Raw genomic sequence first — 13,140 nt, forward strand, 5'->3', positions numbered from 1 at the left:
GAGTTTTGATCCTATAGACGTCACAAACATCAGTCTACTCCGTGAAATGCATCACCCGCATCACCGAGTCTGACAGCACGATCCTTGTTGCCCGTTTTAACGACAAGCATTGGTAGATCAAGACCAATTCTAACTAGGATCTTCACGAGTCCATTTGAATATAGGGTACGCCAGTGTTGGTTTGCTTATTTGTTTATTTAACTCCACACCCCGCAATATTCCACGTATTTGATGGCACTCTGTACATAATTGAGTCTGGACCAGACAATCCAGCAATGAACAGTATGAACATCGATCTAGGCAACTGTATGGTATACGATGACATGCAGTGAACTCGACGGCCCGCCCTATCACCCGTGTGTACAGGGCCGTAGGTAACCCAGGGGACAGATGGGCGCAAGTATTAATATAAGGCTCTTTAACGTGGGTCGTGTACCCCTTACTAAGATAAGTTCACTACGGCCTGGTGTGTACTAATGCATATGCAGCGGATGTGTGTATCAGAATGTACAGTCAAGACATTTGATTTATAAAACATACGTCTGAGAGGAATTTACTTTTAAGCTAATTGTTTAAATGTTTATTTAAATATTACTAGCATTTATGTTAAACGGCGACAGGTTTAGATATTTATTTTGTTTAACTCTGTTAATCCAAAGCAGTGTATCCTTTAACATATTTTACCATTACTGTTTCCGCGAACACTTGGTGTCGCAGTCGTTTTTCGCAGCGAGTTTCGCCTCTATTTTGCCATCATCGCCGAATATCTGAGACTAGATATAATCAAGCATGGGTGTTTTATATTAAGTGCTATAGCATTACAGGTGCAACTATTTCCCCATTTGTTTATGCTGGCACAAACCCATCTGAATTGGTGATCCGGTGGTCTTGCTCCTTGACCTGGCTGGCCGGGTTCGTTGCTCATAGGTTCAGTGACTGGTGTACATGGTCCAGAGCTGTGTATTGACATAATAATAAACACTGACTATTGTTGACTGCGGTCTCAACCAACATTCACTCACTTCCTCATCTAATATAGACTATAGCAACAGCATGTTACAGTAGCTTTTAGAACCTCCTAATCAAACATATCTGCATCTGAAAAACCCAAAACAACAACACAAACGCATCCAGTTTAAATACACGTGATATTCGGGAAAATTAACAAAACACTTTCCATACTCATTGGAAAAATCAACTATAACCTCAGCTGAGTGTACATATATAAATCACAATATCACGTTTATATACCAATAAAAACAGTAGGGGATATTGGATTTACCAGACTGACATCGTGCAAATGAAGAAACCAAACAGATGCTGAAGAGAAATTAAGGGAAATGTGACAATTTATTCCATTCCTTTGGAAATGTTTTATCCGTATGGATATATAATTCTTTTTCTCATATGCATTAGCTAGTGGTATGCTCGCAAAATTACATTTATATTACATTTTATACATATATTTTATACATTTTATTATGCTCGCAAAATTACATTTATATTACATTTTATACATATATTTTATACATTTTAATATATATATATATATATATTTATATATATTTATATATATGGTTCACTATCGACACCCGCCACCCCTTTGTTAGACAGGTACCGCCATGAAACGTTTCGGAAATACAAGCACACAGAGTACAAATTGTCCGTCGGCTAATGTCCGGGATAAAAAAAGAAAACAATTGTATTGATGCATGTGAACAAATGACAATTAAATCTCAAAACACACAGTCGAGAAATATGACGTTTAACCTCTAAGGAGATGGCAAACATTGAAACTCTGAAGATATCCGACAAAATAAATTTGATAAGGATTTCGGTAGATTTCGCAATCCTCTAACATAGGCCGAGTTTGGTCGGAGATTGTGATAAGCCGATCTTTAGCAGCTGTGTCATAATTCCGCATTTAGATTCTTTAACGTAGTGAACTGTTTTCCTGGACAGTCTTTGCCCCGAGTGTGTCTTCAAGAGCAGGCAAGTTGACTTAGGTGTAAAGACTGTGTGTATTTCATTTCTGCTGTCGCCGCCATTCTACGTTTGCAACGTTCGTGTCTCGAGTTGGTGGATTCTCACCAGTAAACAAACAAAAAAATGGCCTTTGTTTTTCTTGAGGTCAGAAATGTCTTTGTCCCCACGACAACCAAACAACCATCCCTTGGCCCGGTTAACCATTGTAGACACAAACAATATTCCGAAACCTAAACATGCTTCAAATGATCACCCAGGCAGAAACTTCGCGGGCTGTTCTGAATCTTGTGATATCAATGTGAAGGGAGGTGTTTCATGAGAGTCTTGACACGGAACTCGGGCAAGTAATAAAGGTGGAATCAGTGTTCATCGAATGCTGTTAAAATGACAGCGGCTGGTAACGTATTTGGGAGTGTACCGTTCACTGTCAACACGAACACGTGTCGGTGCTAACTGTCATCTCAAATATTTGATGGAATTGTTAAGTTAAAGGGCCAATCAACTCGCCGTGTCGTGTGCAATCTGAACTCGGCGTCAGTGACGTCTACTCTCGCAGGAACAATGGACTAAGTCACACGGGACTATCATAAAGTCTTATAACACTGGATTGTACTAGGCCTTTCTTCAACGACTGAAATGGTAAGCAGCTCAATTATCACTTTTTATGTGCTTGTAAACCACCTCAGTAGTATGGGGGCACCTCCATGGTACATGCACTCTTGATTAAAGATTTTACAAAAACGAACTGTATGTGCAAAATAAAATAAATCTTGATACTGTCTTGTGAGATGTTCTGCCATCGAAAAAAAACATGTAATATGATAAGTTTTTCAAATATTATTAACATCCAGATCAGTGTGAGGTATGGGAGTGGTCAGGAAATTAAATTTCATTGTTAATGTATTATTTAATTCTCCACATTCATCTCCTATTTCTATTTCAGATACAACATAATTTACATACGTTCATATATTGCTTAGAAAAAGCTAAGTAACATCCTTTCATTAATAATTTATTACATTTATTCCGAACATCCATGTATTATTTTGAAATACCTATATGTGTCATACACATTTTGTAACCGCTGAAAGGTGGGTATGTCGAAAGTTCTTCCAGAAAGTCGCCTGTACTTAGTCTTGTCTTACATTGCAAAAGAGGTAACCTGGGCCTAGATTTCTGAAGTTCTGTTAGCGTTAAGATAGTCGCAAGTGCTATACATTAACATTAAGTTGCGGCTATCGTAGAGCGTCGAAACTCTAGGCGCGCGCGCGCGCACGAACACACACACACACACACACACACACACACACACACACACTCACACACACACAAACAAACAAACAAACAATTAAGAGGTGTTGTTGTGGGACCTGTGGGATACCGGTGTAACCCATATACCATCGATGTAATGACGGTGGTCCCTTCCTAGCGAATAACGACAGAAGGTGGTGCTTGTTATTACCGTTCCTTGAGGGAATAAAACACAGACGTGTCCGCTCAGAGTGATTTATCCATGATAAAACTGCAGCAAGTCCTTCGTGTGCTAGTACATGGGATCGCTTGTGAGTTTGTTAAATTATTCTTGTTCTTATCTTTTTGTATGCATATTTATTTGCCATGACGAATAAAGTGATTGAATTGATTTACATTTGCAATTTAAAGATCAATACTGCCGTAAACGTTTATTGCAAAGATATATTTTTCGTATGTGTATCCTACTGCAAAATAACGATGTGTTAAGCACCGTGGTCGTGTTGGTTCTTGGTCTTTTCAATGCTGACGGATGTGTCGAACACTCGGATAAGTCGAACTTTCCCCTTGGACCCGACGAGTTCGACACAACGGGGTTTGACTGTATATAAATTTTAACTCACTCATTCACTAACTATATGGGCTATCACGTTAAAAGCAGCAACATGATCACGTGCGTACATGCACGTCCCTCAAGGTAGAATATTCTTAAGTGTGACATCCTCTACCCAACCACCATACATAACCCACTCCACCTCGTCACTCTATTGAACAGTAAGGTATTCCATCGTTTCCGATTAGTGCAGTTCTGTATGGGTAAGCCGCTGCCACCATTCTGTTAACGTAGTCAAATGAGTTTGAGAATACAAATACAGGGTGCTATTTTGTCGCCTGGCATTCGCTTGGTGCATTAATTTCCAACCTGTGCGCCATTTCGTCTGGAGAACTCCCGCAGCGCATATAAGGACTGTCTGTTAAAAACCCGAGTTCATGTAAAGTGTCAAACGGTGTCTGAAGGTAAGGCACAACTGTCTGTTAATGTGCACAATGGGATTGTTTTTTAAAAAGCATATTTACATTTGTTTTGTATTTAACCAGTAAGGTTCAAGATATAAAAACTGACACTGGGCTATATGTTTTAGGTATTTAAATACGTTTTTATATCTCTCTTCCAATATTTACCTCTGCATTAGGAAAGTGCACAAGTAGCGCCTTCATGCGCTGGTAGCCATTTCCGTTTGCAGGCACTGCGTCTTTGAAATGCTTGACGAATATTTTTCGCGATGAAATACTAAAACACAAAAATGCACATGATCGTATCAATCTGACAATCTAAACATGCATTTAGCTTTACACATCAGTGGGTGATTCATTTTTAACAGTGGAAACACTCTAACGCGATGTGATGCAGCAGGAAATAGGTATTATGATCATCTGAATGTACTCTAATGAACATATGGACATGTTTTTGTCAAATATGCTGCATAGAGAACAGTACCTTGAGGACCAGCGGGGTTTTCAGTAGACCTGAAACTTGGGGAGACTGACCAAGACAGCCCGTGTCTTCTTGTTAATAGATGATTGGGTTAGAACTCAAGGATAATATCACACCTATTATGTTCCTAGACCTATTTGTTACGTAGAATAACTAGACATGTCACCACGATTTGTTTCTAGAATATATTCCAGGATGATATCACATTAAAGCACTCTTTGGGGAGCCTCTAGCTACATATTCAACCCAAGTATTCGTTAGTATACGTTCAAAATATGAGTATGGTGCTCCTAAAACTGAATAAAGAGATGCCTGCAAATACGATAACATTTACTGTATTATTTTACACGATATTTAATCAGAGTCCATTACATATCTACAACTCTTATAACCATACAAACATCTAACGTCAGCCATTCATGAATTTTTCATTTTGAAGTGGATTACATGCATATGAATATTATTAGAATTAAAGATTTAGTCACAAGAACTTGTATCAAATCACTGTCATTATCTTCCAGTCTAAGTAAATTTAGCAACAGTGCTATTCGTTACACTCCTACAGTGGGTCCCAGTGTAACGAATAGCACTGGGGTTAAGTTTACTTAGATTCATTATCTTCAAGCAATAACTTTGATTAATGGAACAATCGTACAGAAAGTACTGTAATATGAATGGCCCTGTGCAAGTTCTCACATGCAAGTGAGCATCTTCTACTTTCTTTTAACCTTTGAGATGAAGGTACCTTGTCGCAGCAAGTCGAAAATAACAACCGATAAGGAAAGTCTTTGTTTTGTTCCATAAAGTCGAGGGAGATTTGACGTGTTAGACTTAGGGTACAACGATCATTTCTCTGTACACTTTCCGCTTTGAGGGGATTTACAGCGGGATTAGTCACGTGTGATTTATAAGTGGAGTAACTGTCACGTGATTAGGGATACAAATAACGTAGTTATCCTTGGTTTGAAGTAAATCCACTGTTTGGAAATATGTCCATTCGTTTTATGAATATACGCTGGAAATTAATCAGTTTCAGTTTGTGCCAAACCTGTTCACGAAACTATTCACCTTTGCCAAAATGGCCGTTGCCATTAAGCCACATGCCATCACCTTTGGCACTTCGCCGCAGAATTTTTGGGTCAATGCTCAGAAATGCGTTTTTGCCAATAAAACAACTGTAACAGAGTTCAAAGTTAACAAAGGGGTATTGTTAAGAAAAAGAGACACAATATTTTTACTGCGCGTAGTGGTGTTACGACATTTTAGCTGAAAAGGTACGTGGCAAACAAATGACGAAACGTGCTCACTTGGACAAGGCTGTTTTCTGTTGGGATATCCTCAGTACACGCTTGTTTCGTCCTTTGTGTATTACGTAATATGGACACGTATCGGGGCCATTTGTACTATTGCAATAATTCTGACATAGCTAAAACCCTCTTGTTATGCCGGGAGACAAGTAGCCTAATAGTTAAAGTCACTTTAAGCTCAATACTTAGGTTCGATTCCGCTCAAGGGCGCCCATGCCTGTTGTACCCCGTCGTGATATTGCTCAAACATTGCTAAATGCGGCGCAAAACCATATTCACTCATTCAGTTTTGTGATGCTATCACAATACAGAAGCCACTTTTGCAATAAAGTCGCTAGTTGACTGCTACGTTCCTACGCCGTCCTACAATCATACGCCGTCCTACAATCACTCCCTTGCATATTTCGACAAGGTGATAAAGGCAAACACATCCAGCAAGCCCTTGATTACTTAAGATGCAGTGATAAAACAAACGTCAAATATTTATTCATTTATTTTGACATGTACGCTTTGCTTCTATATTGATCTTGAACTGACGCTCGTGTGGCTCTTCAATCAAAGTGCATTTTTATATATTTTTTTTTATTTATTTAATTTTTTTTTTTTTTGGTTGGGTAATTGTAAACAAACAAGGGAATTTATAGTCGATGACACTTGGATGTCCGTTGTCAACCGTTCACATGTTCTTCTGCTCTTCTACATCTTCTTCTACATACGGGTTAGAAATGAGCTTCAGTATCCCATGCTTAACGTAAGAGTCGACTAGTTGGATCCGGTGGTCAGACTCGCGAACTTGGCTGACACGTTATTGTATCCCGATGCTCCTGCTGTTGATCACTGCATTATCCGGTCCAGATTCGATTGTTTGCAAACTACTACCTTATAACTGGAATATTTATCAGTCCTGCGTATAACTAAACTGTCTCGCCCGTGTCTATACACAAGTGTAAATATAAGAATTCTTTTATTCAAGACCATGCATTCCTCGCCAAGGGGCACATAGACATGTGCAACCTTTTCACATCCATACATGCATACCTACATATATTTCGGTGAATATTGAGAAGATGCTGCAGTTGCATATACATATACCGTGCACTGTCAATGTTTCCTGTATAATAATAGGACAAAAAGATGATAGTATCATAGTTACTTACGCAACTAATTCGTTTGTCAGTGCGCTCTAGTTTTCTTTATATAACAACATTCCATTTTCAGTCAATGTATTCTACACAGTCCAAGAAATTATTCTTATTTTGTTCTGTAGACAACGTCAAATTACTTCCCCGTCCAATCCTGATATGTGTATTGTCATCTCTAGTTGTAACAGAGACGCGCGCCAGTCTGTTAGCGAATGTGGACGACACAGCTGAGCAAGGCTGACCTCCCCAGCACTTCCCTTATCGGTTGATTACACAAAGGTCACGATATCCAAATACCTATAAAAAGAATCAATGTTTGTCATAATTTCCAACTTTTTTTTCAGTCCATCAACTTTCCCGACTTAACCATTGTGCTCCAGGTCTTGTTTCAACATTCCAGTTCCCGCACGCATTTTTGTTTGTTTACTTCTTCAGAGTTGGTCTCGTGGCCTGGTCAGTACTGTGGTGTCCGGCGTCTTCCTGTGGATATTCCTCGCCTGTCCCCCAGCGTCCTGCTACCCGGGGGGAGCCCCAATCATGTCCTGTGGGGACATGTTTCCATCTGGACACGGCACTGAGGCTCAGGTCACCCCCACCCCTTACAAGATTACAGTTCCCAAGAAGAAATACGACCCCAATACAACCATAAAAAGTAATATTTTCAGTACTGCACGTTTCATTAATAACTCAACTAACACAATGGGTATCAGTGAGTTACTGGAACCTTGAGGGCTAAGTACTCAAATTTCGATATATTTAAGAAAATTTCTCTTTAACCAACTGTGATTATTCAGTGGCATTATGTATCCATACATCCACCCGGAACACGTGTACACGAATAGGACATCGGTGTTGATCTACCCATGGAGTCGCATTACTGCCTCAGTCTAAACAGAATGATTATCATGTCTGAAGCATTGTCTTACCCCTTCACTCTATTTATGAAGACTACTCTATTCCATGGCATTATATATTCAATCAATTATCCACCCGGCACCTAAGTGCACGAATATGACACTGGTGTTGGTCTGTCTATGAAATCTCCCTCGACTTTATGGAACAAAACAAAGACTTTCCCTATCGGTTGTTATTTTCGACTTGCTGCGACAAGGTAGTATTTGATCATTGATTTGGGTAACATATTTTCTACTTTCTGCAACCCCTGCCGTTAGATATTGTGACCGATTTGTTTGACCTCTTACCTTGACATTGATATGTCTTTTTGAGGTACTGTCTGAACGTTAAATAAAGAATATTTATTTAATTTGTTAATGTGCTATAAACTATAAGTAACTTCAATGTTCTCATCTACGCATATATGAATATAATCTACGTAGATTTACGATGTAAGCGTTCTATCGTTTTTGAGACTTTGTCACTTGTACGCTTCCATACTGGCCATTTTAACCTATACATACAATATCTATGTACGCTTCCATACTGATCATATTAACCTACATACATGTTTGCACTATCCTGCACAGTCAGTCTGATCGCAACAGTGGGGTATTTCCGAGGTGTCTTCGTGCAGGCTCGTCGTGTGGGGTGTCGTGTCAACGTCACTGAGGTTATCGGCTCCTTTACTATCAACGACAATGAACTGGAAGCACAACACTGCTTCGGCAAAATACACGTGAGTCCTCTCTGTTACAGAAGCATATAAGACGGCGACCCATCGGTATTCTCTCGCATTCACGTCCTGTATTCAGTGAAAGATGATGACCAAGACCCTGTGGATTGTGATGGGAGTGAGCCATCGTCAATATATATGCAGCCATATCGTGACTAGAATATCGCAAATTCAAATATCAAATTTGCCATTTAGCTTCACAGTTATTTGACAATCAGGGATAATACAATAAAATGAGTATATCTAGATCTCTAACAACTAAAGGTAGATACCATACTACGGACCATGGCGACATACAGTACCTTTGCTGCCTCCACGGACCCTAGTTTGTGATAGGAGACGAGGAGATAAATTGGGACAAACTAACTTGTTTTAACTAACACAGCTTGTATTTAACCACACAAGAAAGTCAAACGAAAGACAAGAAATCCAATCATACAACTGCACATTCACTGAACATGAACAAATGACAATTTGTTAGTTGTGACCTACTTTGATGTCCAGACAGGCTGCTTCCTACAGGTAAACAACGACGTTTATAAAGAACATGAGTGAGTGAGTGAGTGAGTTAGTGGGTGTTCCTTAACGCTTTATAAAGAAGATGTATTTTGTTGTTATACATCTGACATAGCAGTTAAAACTTGACATCGACTATTTCCCAACTGCTGTCCTATCGCTACTGTCTGGTGTAGTTTTAGTGGTTTAGTTGGTTAGGAATGTGTCATGTGAGGCAAGCCAGGTGATACAATGTCGCATTGACGCCATTACAGTCGGCGGTGACACACAAGATGCCGTCCAAGAAGACACGGAAGGACATCTACTGGACACCGCCTGTCACTCCAGCTGGTCACGTGGTCATTCGGTGAGTGAGGAGTGAGTGAGTGTGCATGTGTTATGTCGCTTTTAGCTGCAGGGGACACCAGAAATGGGCTTCACACATTGTACCCAGTAGGGAATCGAACCCAGGTCTTCGGTGTGACGATCGAACGCTCAAACCACCAGGCTACCCCACATCCCCCGGTGATATGTATACTGATTCAGTTCTGTTTACCTTCTTGAGGTGAAATAATGTGGAGCGAAGAAAACCTTAATATGTCTCAATATGTCCCACTCTCTTCACGCTAATATTCACTAGTCGTGAGAAACTACCATATTTAACAGTTAATATTCACACATGTATTACCTATTGGCCACTATCATGCAAAATAGTCATTGGACACTGTCACTATTAAATGATTTATTCACGATTAACTATTTATCTCTCGCTGTCATACTAATTGCCATTCTCTGTCATGCTAATTTAACTATCGTGAAAAGATGGTTATCATCGACGTTAACGTTGTGCAGGTATTGTCGAACAATTCTGGCTGTGGGTGTGAGGCCTTTCTTTGTTGTGCTGCTCTTGGCTGGTGTCGGATAAAGGGCATTAGAGACGGTCTCAACACTTCACCCCTGTGTCGCCAAGCATTCAGATTTCCTCGGTTGGCCACAAATGACGTCCCATATCATGACGCTCCCAGGTTGAACTTCTTGAATGCAGTTTTATACCAGTCCCTCTCCTCTACGTCGAAAAACTTTCATTCTGCCATTGTTCCTGAACCGACATTCATCTGCAAAAAGCACCATCTCCAAGTCACGCCGCTGCTGTCGAGGTACAGTTTGGTACCCATTGCAGTCTGCGTTGATGGTGTGGACGGGTCAAGGCTATTTCACGGTAATAGCGGTCGGCTCGTATACCAACCATACCAAGGTGGCGACGGACTGTTCGTCTGCTGATGGCGTACCCTATTGCTGTCGTTGATGTCGTCGTCGCAAATCTGTACCGAAGATGATCTGCCAGATGCAACAGTCTGCGGCTGGTGTTGTGACACATGGTCTTGGGCGGTCTTGAGTCTTGCCTCTTGCTGGAAGCGGTTTCTCAGATTGCTGTTGGTGGGCTGGCTGCTGTTAAAGTTCATGCCAGCTGACGCTGTGAAGCCCCGATATTGGCCAAACCGATCGCCTCGTTGCGCTTGCGCAACTCTTGGCATATTCGTAGTGTGTTTTTTTATAATTTTTTATATATTTTTGTTTCTGCATGCTTTTTGTGTGCAACATCGCTATTTATGCCTCAGTCATGCGCGTGCATCGGGACCAATGTCTCATATTACGTTTCTCATGTTTTGAAAATGCATGATTCGTATTAGGTTTTCGGACTGCTTGCTGTTATTGGGACCATGTTGCGTTTTGGCGAATGTCTTCTGAACCAGCGTTGTTTGTTTTCCTACGATTATTTTAAAAGCGAGAAATGTCTTTTTCCGGTACATTAGTTACCCTTCACAGTCATACTATCTTTGCCATTTCGTCTGCTATAGTAAAGGGCTGAAATAGTTGAATCGATTAACACGTTCTACCCAAACCGATACTCTGTGTGATATAACTGAAATACTGTTCAACGCTGCGTTAAAGCAAACTCAATCACTCAATCACTCATTCACTCACTCAGGTAAGGTTTAAGCGATTAATAATTGGATTATCTCCCTTTATGACAGCGCCACCTTTGTAATGGAGAAGGAGGTGTTCTGGGTCGGCGTGGAATCTGACGTCATGGTCGATCTGAAGGAGATGGACACGCCGAAATGCATAGCGAGCACAGTGCGGCCTATCGCAGCCTTCACAACCACCATACCAACTACGCCGTTCGTAAACTACGCCGACGACAATGTTCTCGGGAAGTACTCGTCTTCAGCCGTCTGTGTAGACACTAATCAAAATATTCTTGGACTTATAATTCTGGTGCAAGCCCTTTCACGACTAGCACAGCATCAGTAGACTACAAGATAGTATCTGTAGTCTTCACGTGTTCACGAAGCATATACTCTGTTTAAAGGCGGCTTCATCTCTATCCGCGAAGCAGGGACTGTCCCGTTGATTGTCCACTTGAGCGTTTCCATGGAGGAAGTGTATCATTAAACTCAAGTCCAAAGTACAAAGCATTAAGAAATTAAATGACCTGCTATCATGTGGGTCATGTGTTTAAACACCTAAGGACACGTGCCGGTGTCCGGTACTCTTGAGTATTGCATTGCATTAGCGATATTATTTATTTACGACGACAAATATCTGATTGTTTGGACTTGAGTCATAGAACGAGCCGTGGAAGACATCAGTTCTTTTCCAGTTGAACATTTTAATTTTAATGGTTTATTCATTAACATTTGTTATGTCCATGCTTCTTGAATCATGTCCTCATCGGAAAGATTCACGTGTAAATAAACCGACGCTGTAGTAAATATTGCACCAGCACCACTACACCTATATCATGTACATCTTTATCACATCTGTCTCGCAGCTATATTGCCAGATATGCAACTTGTGTATCACAGCAATGCCCCAGCTTTGCAATTGTTATACCACAGCTGTACCGCATATATATCATAACCACAGATCAGCAATGCAACTGTTATATGCCAGCAATGCCCTATGTACATAACAAATATACCACACACACATATATATAGAAAGGGATAGAGCTGTATAATGGCGATCTGTAAATAATCAAGTCTTATTAAAGCACATGTTTCCCATAAATAATGTTGCTTCTTTTTTTTTACAAAAAAGAGAGAACATATGACGGAATAGACCGCATGCTGAAGTACCGAAACTGAAACACATAGTGTCAAATCTTGCGTCTGACCAGTCAGCTCTGTTAGTCACTAGCAGATGACATTCAACTTTCCTCATAACCTCTCTATCCAATAACGGATAGTAACTCTCGCTGCTATCAATGTTGACTTGCCTGTTGTGTTTAGTGCCACTGTTTAATAACGGATCGTGCATGTTAGCGGTGTTGACTAGCCTGTATTGTGTAGTGCCTGTATTCAAGTTCGTTTGTTTCTCACTGTTTGCAGTTTTGACAAGCCTATAATGTGTAGTGCCTCTATCCAGTAACGGGATCGGCACTCTTACTGTTAATGTTTAGTGCCTCTATGCAGAAAGGAAACAGTAACTCTCATTGTAAACAGTGCTGACTATCTTGTAGTGTGTAGTGCCTCTGTCCAACAACGGGATCGTCACTCTTACTGTTAACAGTGCTGACTAGCTTGTAGTGTGTAGTGCCTCTGTCCAACAACGGGATCGTTGGTGTGCTTGTATCCCGCTGAAAGTGATTTTTATATGTTTGCTTTGCAGGACTAATTATCGGTGTCACACCACAACCTGATTAATATCGGTGTCACACTACAACCTGATTAATATCGGTGTTACACTACAACCTGATTAATATCGGTGTAACACTACAACCTGATTAAAAGGCACATGACTGCACATACTCAAAAAACAGCTAAAATA

General features: G+C 40.4%; 1 protein-coding gene across 1 annotated transcript; it reads left to right on the forward strand.

Moving 5' to 3' along the window:
• Positions 1-2,307: 2,307 nt before the first annotated feature.
• Positions 2,308-12,381, forward strand: LOC137291750 (putative defense protein Hdd11). The gene is made up of 5 exons (XM_067823254.1): positions 2,308-2,625; positions 7,617-7,833; positions 8,666-8,814; positions 9,582-9,673; positions 11,343-12,381. Exons 1-5 carry the CDS (start codon positions 2,623-2,625, stop codon positions 11,620-11,622), a joined length of 741 nt encoding a protein of 246 aa, XP_067679355.1. The 5' UTR covers positions 2,308-2,622; the 3' UTR covers positions 11,623-12,381.
• Positions 12,382-13,140: the final 759 nt, after the last annotated feature.

The sequence above is a fragment of the Haliotis asinina genome, chromosome 7 (genome assembly GCF_037392515.1).
Source record: "Haliotis asinina isolate JCU_RB_2024 chromosome 7, JCU_Hal_asi_v2, whole genome shotgun sequence".
Taxonomy (NCBI): Eukaryota; Metazoa; Mollusca; class Gastropoda; order Lepetellida; family Haliotidae; genus Haliotis; species Haliotis asinina.

Coding starts and splice junctions, on each gene's coding strand:
- LOC137291750 (XM_067823254.1), top strand. Junction 7,834..8,665: donor CCCCAATACAACCATAAAAA/GTAATATTTTCA, acceptor TATCCTGCACAG/TCAGTCTGATCGCAACAGTG. Junction 9,674..11,342: donor GCTGGTCACGTGGTCATTCG/GTGAGTGAGGAG, acceptor CCTTTATGACAG/CGCCACCTTTGTAATGGAGA.